This window comes from Acanthisitta chloris, unplaced genomic scaffold (assembly GCF_000695815.1).
Source record: "Acanthisitta chloris isolate BGI_N310 unplaced genomic scaffold, ASM69581v1 scaffold24864, whole genome shotgun sequence".
Taxonomy (NCBI): Eukaryota; Metazoa; Chordata; class Aves; order Passeriformes; family Acanthisittidae; genus Acanthisitta; species Acanthisitta chloris.
In genome coordinates, this window is record NW_008667972.1 from 1 (window position 1) to 9274 (window position 9274).

Consider the following 9274-nt stretch of genomic DNA (forward strand, 5'->3'; position numbering starts at 1 on the left):
ATTCGCTCCCTTCTTCGCTGGGCGGCGGCGAGAGAAAAACGTCTCGAGTTTCATGCAATGCTGCTCGAGTGCAGCCACTGCAATTCAGGCCAGGTCTAGCTAAAGAATCCAACAGAAGGATGAACTCCAGGATCAACCGAATCAGAAACTCAGCATATGCAATTCCTGCCGTGTTCATGCTGGGTAATTACCCGAGAGGTTTTTGGAAAGCAGCCAGCAAGTTCCAGTCTCGGGCAGGTCTTGCACCCTCATCATGTAGCCTTGATCACAGCTTACCAACTATTTCCAGAGCTTTCACATCACTGCTACTTTAAGGGTCAGGAAACACAGAATTGGGTGACCCTATTCCCCCGATCAGTTGCTTGGAGTTCTCTGATGAAAAGCTCTCTCTTAAGACATATGCCACAGAACTTTCACACTGCACTGCAGCTGTGCATGCCACGTACGTATTAGAAGGCCTGTTCTGCAAGGACACCAAAAGCTGCTATGTCTATGTTTTAACAGCTGACAGTGTTCAACTACTCCAGTTGAGAGTGTGAACTGGCTGTGGGCTCAGAATTGAGCAGTCATGTATATGCTGAGGTGTGGCAGAAGCTTTCCCTCCCTTTCAGAGACACTTCACTCTGGTCAGAAGACCCTGTCACAGCCCATGCCTGCTGTAGAAGCTTACACAACTGTCCTGGCCCATAACCTGACAGGACTCACTTGGCCGTGCATCCAACCCTTCCTCCTTGGCCACACTATGATCTGAGAAATGCTTGACAAACAGGACCTGGGTCTAAGCTCCTCTCAAGATTATCAGAAACACTGCCTGACCCAGGAACACGTGCTAATGAGCTCCTGTGTTTTAACAACCTTGGAAACTTACTTTTCTTCCCCAAATAACAACCCTAGTGGAGGAACATTTTTGTTATCGAATTTTCAAACAAAGTTACTTACCTAAATTGTGGCCAGGTTGGAAAATTATTGCACAATCTTGAGACTGCCACCAGATGCCAGGTAAAGTCTACTAGTCCAGTAGAAGAGCAGCTACCACCTAGGCTGGAGGGTCTGTGCAGAAAGAGGATGCCTCTCGTGGGCAGGGGAGAACAGAAAGCCAGTTACCGAGCGCCTCCTTTTCTCCAGGCTTCTCTCCAAACTCGCTGCACACAACACAGACCCTGGGTCTCTACAGGGACATCAGCATGTTTTTTACTGAGCACAGCTTAAAGAAAAAAAAGAAAAATCAGACCAAGGGGGAGTTCCAGGGAGCTTTTATTGAGTTTAATCAACAAAATCAGGGTTTTACCATTCATCTTTTTGCACACACAACTCATGAGGATCTTCACAAGTCAGTGCTGCAACACATATACAGCCAGAAAAAACATATTCTCAACAAATCTGAGCTCCACTGGAGAGTTTGCCAATTTAACAGAAAGCCAATTTTTCCCTCCCTCCCCCAGCTGTTTTCAAGGACTAGACCATGTTGTTCGCTGGTTAACAGTAAGAATATCAACCCCTTGACTAGGGACCAGTGGATTATGACGCTCCACTTGAATTGCAAATGATTTCTTTTCTTGAAATAAAAGTTCCAGTTTCTTTCAATTAAGGGAATAGTGACTATTTTCTTCTCCTGACACCCTTTCCCCATAATTATTGGTTAAAATACAGCAAGACTGTATCTTAATATACCCAACCCTCCCCCCTCCCCTCCTTACCCTGCCCTAACTTGTCTACTGCAGGATTTAACAATGCTTCCACATAGAGGCATTTTAGAAACATGACAATGAACTGAGTAAAACCTACAGGATAATCTGCCAAAGCCTCTTTGGGAAGTTCAGATGCATGCTCTTTGGTCCAGAGACCTGGTTTACTACAAAGATAAACTGTGATTCAAAAAAAGATGGACCAGAAGTTCACAGCAATCGGAACACTCCCTTGCGGGGACTACAGCTGCCCAACCTCTATGATGGCAGCTATACCACTGCAGTTTCTGGGAACAAAATTCACTTCGTCCTCAGAAAGCAGCGACTAGTTGGCCCCAGCAGCACTACAAAGTTCAGCACCAGGGCAAGAACCACCACAACAGCAGCTCAGGAGACACGGCATGGCATCTCTGTAACCTCTCAAATAGAAACTGAGGCAAGACAGCCATCTGCTCATGTTTGTGTCCTATCAAGCATTTGCAGAGAAAAATAAGTGTTTGAAGCATTTTTAAATCCTTGGAGCAGACACCCTCCCCCCATCCCAAATAAAAATAAACAGAAGATCAGAATGAGATGATTTGATACCACCATACACATGAATTCATGTTGAACTTCCCAGTTCTTATCCATAAAAATGGTCACAGAGGGCAAAGGAAAGATGCTCTCATCTCATTCTGGAAATTGAAACATGTATTTGAGACCAACCCACCCCCTTCCCTTTGGGAAAAGGCCTCCAGCAGCTGCAGTGCTCCCCTGACGGTGCACACCCAGAGACCAGCCTGCAGCTTTTATCTTGAGTGGCTGAAGATTCCATCACCCTCTTCACAGATTCATGGAGTGACACACTTAGACTTCCAAGGGGAATAGTGAAGAATACATTAGATTCTCACTCCCATCAGTTTTGTCAGAGGAAGTATTTGACCTAGGGCTCATCACCGAAGGCTCCAATTAATGTATATGTAAAAGCTGGTACATGAGCAGCAAAAATTGGAGCTCACAAGGAATCTAAGGAAGCCAAGATTTATATACACTCCTTACTCTTGGGTAGGACAAAACAATCAACCCAGAAACAAAACAATAAGAAAAACAACAAACAAACAAAAAAAAAACCAAAAAACCAAAACAAAACAAAAAACAAACAAACTAGGATTATCCTAGTCCTTTGGAGCATCTTTCCATTTGCAAGATCGTATCTGTTAGAGATAGCCTACTAGCACCAAAATCAGGCTGCTTCCTTTTTGACAAGAAGCCACCTAAAAATGGTGCCCCTGATAGTTTAGGTAAGTGCCAATCCTCAATGAGAGGCCAAGTGAAAAGTAATACTTTCAAAAGTCCTGTGCTTCAAGAGGGACCATCAATGCATGGCACCAGGCTAACCTACCACAAATCCAAGCAGAGCACACACACCCAACTTGACATTGCTATCCTGTTCTTGTTACATGTGCATGCCCTGGTAAGATACAAAACTTATTTACATTTTTCATGTCTTTGTTGCACTCAAATGATCCCTCTTCTCTCTGGAAAATCTTAAGCTGGCTGCAGTACAAGAGCAAGATTTTACTTTTGGTCAAAGTTACCACCCACAAACTCCCACCCCCCACCCACAAAAAGCACCCCGAAATTGTTTACATGTAGTACCTGCCAGTCAGACGTAAGCTGTGTGGCTCACAGAGTGTCTGTGACCAAGCTCTTGAGTTTGTACTCTAGTGCAGCACCTGCTACAATTATGGAGTCACTGCTTGACAAAAGGAAGAAAAACATCCCAAACACAAAAACCTTTCCATCTTGTAAAGTTCTTGTCAGGAGGCACCTGGCTTATATTTATGATCCTCAAGGAAATATGGATGGCTAAGTCCACCTTGTAGTTCCAAACAATATTACTCCAATCCAAAAAAAAGCAGAAAGGGTCAAAATGGGGAGAAATTAAGACAATTAATTCCTGCCTCAAAGGTAAGCAAGCGTGGTGTGAGTGCATCATCTGTATATGCAATAAGTGACTGAGCAAAAAGGATTGCATTCATCCAGGTGCCTCTTGACAGTGGTGGTGAACAGGCTAAAAGGGAATTTAAAAAGAGTACAGTTTTTGATTTGTCTCACTCCTTTTGCCTGTAGATCAGGCCAAACATCAAGCATGTTGGGAGGGGCACAATTTAAAGCAACACTGCTTGACCAGAAAGCACTTTTCAGCAATATACAATGCAAAATAACAGACAGCAACTCATGCCAAACCAGAGATGGCAAGCAGCTTCCTGCAGCTTCCAACATTAACAGGGGCTTGCCCTTACCTGCTCACAGGTCTGCACAGAAGCCCCTCTGGGCAGAAAATGCACAACGCTGCAGGAAGGGAACCAATTCCACAAAGCTCCAGAACTGTCAGTTTATGCATGTAAATTGGTTTTCTATGGTCTCCCTTAAATCCAAATCCACACCTTATGTATACACTGCTCAGCGCCACTGACACCCGCTGCATTTCCCTCACACCATGGTGGAACACAGGGCATGGCCACCTTCAGAGCTTGTCAAGTTTCTGAAGTTTCCAAGGGGGAAATTGAAGAGCATCTCCCAAAAGGCTGAGCTATGGATTTAGAGGCCTCAGAGCCCCACAAGTGACCTCTTCCATCTGAGCAGTACAGGACAGGTGTTGCTAGCACCAGAGCAAACCCACCCTGACAAGGGACACTTGTGGAGGCCTGCACTTCACAGGTCAAAGCACTTCTCATTGCTTAGTGTTGCAGAAAACTGAGCCCCTCTCATCTTTAGCTGCTTCCATAATCAGTCTAATCCCTTTAACCCCAGCAACCTTCATCACAAAGAAAAAGTTATATATGAACCCAAACAGAAAAAAAAAATCGTATTTACAACATTTGTACAATATACACATCTGATTTTCTATGGGACACACTGCACCAGAGGAAAGAGGGCCATGGCTCTGAAACAAGTCTACATATCAAGTGCTGTAACTACTAATGGAGACTCATGGAAACCAGTCTTTAGTGTTCTGCTAGAGCACAGGGGCTTCTCTTACGGCTCCTGCAAAGGATGACAGGCTACTCTTTCCTTCTGGAGCTATGATGCTGCACCTATAATCAGCCCAGATTTTAACTTGGTTTCATTTTAAATACAGATATTTACAGTTTGGGTGAACTGCAGATGCATATCAACTCCTCCAATTAAAAAAAAAAATTGAAGAAAAAAAAAGTAGTATTACCAATACATTTCACCTCCCAGCCCTGGGCTTGAGTACTTGGGAAGGAGGAGAAGGGGAAGAGAGGGGAACTTTGACCTGAAACCAAAACCAGCTGTTGATTTCTTGGGCTGTGTCGGAAAAGGTGATATTCTGAATGGTCTCATAGCATAAGGCACTTTGCACGAATAAGTAACAAGCTCTTTAGCTTAAAAAACAGATGAGTAACCAGGGAGAAGTTGAAATGCACTCAGTCGATGGTTGAAGAATTTGAAATAGCAGACAAGCTTGTGTTCATCAAGGTTCTTCTCTTTTCAGGGTTTCTCTTCTTCCCTTGCTGCCCCTCCCACCCAAAGAAAACAAAATTTAAAACCAGCAGTTAGTGCAACTAATGTTCGATCAGCACACAGTGCAAACAAGTGGAAAAACAAAGACATTCCTCCTTTTATCTTCTTTCTTCCTTGCTGCCAAATGTAAAAAGAAAAAAAGGCCAAGCTCTTTAGTCTTCATAGTTCTGAAGTGAAAAGACGAAGAAAAACCCACAAAGAGAAGGGTATCCCCAAAGAAACGATGTGTCACAGATCTGGATCATAGGGCTTCACCTTCTGGCATGTGTAATCAAAGCCTAGAAAAACCAAACCAAAACAAACAACCACAACACCCATAGTTAAAGTCAGTTCTATGCAAAACCAGAACACAACTGATGAGTCACACTGACTGTGCAACAACTGTGGAAAACCCAAAAGGCATATCGAACAGCTCGACCTCAGCCTCACAGAAAGAGGCTGCTGCCCTATCGCACCTATGGAGCACCACTACCTCCTGGCTTCTTTTCCTTTAGAAGGGGTAAACTGCTCTCCAGCAAAGTCACAGCATTCCCCTTAAAGAAGAGACCCAAGAGCCTGTTTCAAGTTCACTGGAATGGGCTGCCCGGGGACATGGTGGATTCATCATACCTGGAGGTTTTTATAAGATGAGACTGATGTGGCACTTAGTGCCACGGCCCAGTAACCACAGTAGGGCTGGACTCAATCTTGGAGGTCTTTTCCAACCCAGTTGATTCTATGATTCTGTGATCACCTGTTTGTGTTTTTTATTTACTTATAAACATAGAGGAGGCTCAGCCAGCAAAGCAGAGGCTTGCAAATCAGCTTGGTGTGACTGGCTAGGGCTTTGCTGGGATGATTTCAAAGAAGAGACTGTAGGTTCATTCTAAACAGTAACAGCAGTCTGTTTCTATGGCCAAATTTGGGCTTTTCTGAGTCACCCAAAAAGAATTTCTGCAGCTTTCCTGGGATTCTCTAATATATTTTCTCTGAAAAAAGTATGCAAAAGAATGATTTCCAGCCCAAACTGTATGATGACAGATCTTGCACAACACAGCCTCTTAACTAAGACCAGATCAAACATCACCCTGCAGCTATTTTGCTTGACTGCAATCCAGGGCAAGTCATCTTCCTAAAACAGGCCTCAACTCGGCAGCTGTTCCTCAGACAATGATCAGAAAGGGAGCACTCAGAGGAGTCTCCCACAGTGAAACCTCATTTCCTTTTAACACTGTGTAGACGACCTCGAGTGGCAGCAGAGATGAATTACAGCTTCACTACCTCCTGCCTTCATCTGCCACAGTTCTACAAATCAAAGGATGTAAAAGAGGTAGCACCTTTTGCTTGCACCTGTTCCTTCTGCCTGGTGAGATGTTTAGCTGCTCTGTTCTCACAGCTATCCATTTTCTATCCTCACCTTTTTGAGGACTATTTTCCTCTCTGCCCTTCACCTTCATTTTAGCTAAGCAAATGAGCTGCTTATTTGCCCATCATAAGTTAAGCCTCTCCCAACACCATTCCCAGTTCCCTCTTTCCCCCATTTTTGGTCTCCTTAGCATATGATCAGCATTTCAATTAAAACAACTGAAAAATACTCACCCTCCCCTCCCAGCTTCAGAATGTCCAAGGAATTCCTTGCACTAAGAGTCTATTTCAATTTCAAACTTCTTCTCACATTCAGAGCCTTTTCAGTACATCAGTTGCCCCTCTCCCCCTGCAGTAACACTGACACATCGAGTCTCCTTTCATCCAACACAACTGTCACTGTTCAGGAAGGCACTTACATATACGTACATGTTTACTGTTTCTCATCTTCTACAGGTTCACTGTGGTATTCTGCCACATACAGGCTCTTGTCAATGTTGCTTGGTATGGGTTTAATTTCAGTTCCCAACTGCTCCTCAATACTTTTCAGGTTGAATCGATCATCATAGGTGATCAAGTTGATGGCCAGGCCCAGATGACCAAAGCGACCTTGACAAATAAAAGCAAACAAACCACACACCTGAACTGAACTGAGTAACAGAGGGCTGACCGTGAAGTCAACGTTGCTCTCTGGTGATAAAAACAAATCCGGACCCTGCCACAGGTCTCCAGACCTTTCACATCAGATTTCAGTCAAGACTTCCATACTGCCGTAGCAACAAGAAAACTCAGGAGGTTCAAAATGCTCACGTTAATTACCAGTAAAAAGTCTTCCACTACTACATTATGCACACCCCAGCCCTTTTTCAATTACAGAGTTCTTGAACAAGCCTGAACTACAAAGTTAAAGTACACTGAGTTTCCTTTGTTTACTGCCTTTCTTAAGTATGTATTTTGCTGATGTGCAGCCAACAGAAACATATCTTGGAACACATGCAGAAGCAAGCTATGTCTGAGACACACTGAAGTTAGGTTTTCGGTATAGAATTTCCCCAGACTGCAAACAGGGCCAATAGCAAGACTCCTGAGATTAAAGCAAGATATGCTTTTTTTTCATTAAGCTGTACAGGTCAGTTTCAAGAGAACAGTTCTTTATTCAGATATTCGTGAGGATAACTATCTGAGATGATGGCCAAAAATAAATTTGCCAGAAAAATCAAAGCTACCTAAGGTAATTCTCAATTACAGTAATAAAAACCAAAAGCCAATTCAAGGCGAAGTTGCACCTATATCATGTTTTTCCTCTCACCTGATCTGCCAATACGATGGAGATAAGTCTCTGCCAGCTTTGGGAAATCAAAGTTTATCACCACATTCACAGCCTGGATATCAATACCTCGGGTAAACAGATCTGAAAGACAATCCAGGTCACGAAGAAAGTTAATTTCAATCAGATCAAACGCTGACAGTATTTAGATTAACAGTGATTAACATTGCCTTGCACTAGTTTCCAGATAAAAACTTCCCTTGTATCAAAGAGAGTTTAACATACAATCCTGTGACGACTTCTTCTTGCTATGCATCCATTATAAACATGAATAATGTAAGAAGAATGACCAAAACCACATGACTGACACATCTAAACAGAAAAAATAATTAGCACAATGCTGTTTTTTCCACATTAGACTATTTCTGAGCAGGTCTTCTTCAACAAGCACCTCCTCACACAGGGCTGTGCATTGCCAATGCCACAGCAGACTTGGGACCTTAGCTACATCCCACTATATCCACTATTTTTATTCCGCTTCCAGTGATTTTTGTTAGGATGCCCAGACACACACAGTGGTAGCAGACAGTGTCAGGTACTACCCAATCAGGCTCTACAGTGGAGAACTTGGATCACAGGCATGCCAACTAAAACTGCAAAAGTATTTAGAAAAGATAAGCTGCAAACATTTAAAGAATCAGCAAAACTTCACCTGATCCTAGTGACAGTTCAACTGATATTTTGTAGAGTTTAGAGCCCAACAACTCAGAAAGTTCTCAAACGTGAAAATAAACACAAGGACACAAATTCATGCAGAAAATACCATCGCAGTAAAATGATCTGCTGGCAAGCTGCAGCTTTACAGTTTGCCACCAAAGACAAAACTCCATGTGCCTAAAGGAGTGCTGCACCCTGCTACATGCAGGCTTAAAGACATCTCACCAAAATCTCGTTCTGGTTTATTACAAACAGTGATCCACTACACCTCGGCTAATGGCTAATCCACTTTCTATCACATCCTTTAGAAACAAGAAAACGTTTAGGAACTCTTACCAGTGCAAACAAGATTGCGGCATAAGCCATTTCGGAAATCGTGGAACACACGATTGCGGTGCTCCTGGAAATACACACATATAAACAGAGAGAAAGAGCAAACAACCCCCAAACATACCAACCACTTGCTACTTTCAGGTACATTCAAGAAACAAACACCATGTCAGTTTCTCCCTCTCCTCATTAGAGAGCAGCTGAGTGGAAACAAGCTGCCAGGACTCCTTACCATACATTCTAAAGAACTCGCTCAAGGGGGCCTTGATGCCAAAGAACTGACTGCATTTTAAAGCCTCCTACGGTTACATCAAAATCATCTCCGAAAAGGAGTATCTAAGGTTACAATTACATGAAACGTGCATCAAAAAAGTTAAACTGATCTTTTGACTGTTGTCTT

At 43.2% G+C, this 9274-nt stretch overlaps 1 protein-coding gene across 1 annotated transcript in view; it reads right to left on the reverse strand.

The window, feature by feature from the left end:
* Positions 1-4865: 4865 nt before the first annotated feature.
* Positions 4866-9274, reverse strand: part of DDX6 (DEAD (Asp-Glu-Ala-Asp) box helicase 6) — a 12229-nt gene continuing 7820 nt past the window's right edge. Inside the window, exons 10-13 of the mRNA XM_009072737.1 lie at positions 8881-8944; positions 7870-7971; positions 6986-7169; positions 4866-5494 (exon numbers count right to left, since the gene is read on the reverse strand). Of these exons, the coding sequence (XP_009070985.1) occupies positions 6994-7169; positions 7870-7971; positions 8881-8944 (342 nt within the window). The 3' untranslated portion in view covers positions 4866-5494; positions 6986-6993. The remainder of the gene's footprint in view (positions 5495-6985; positions 7170-7869; positions 7972-8880; positions 8945-9274) is intronic.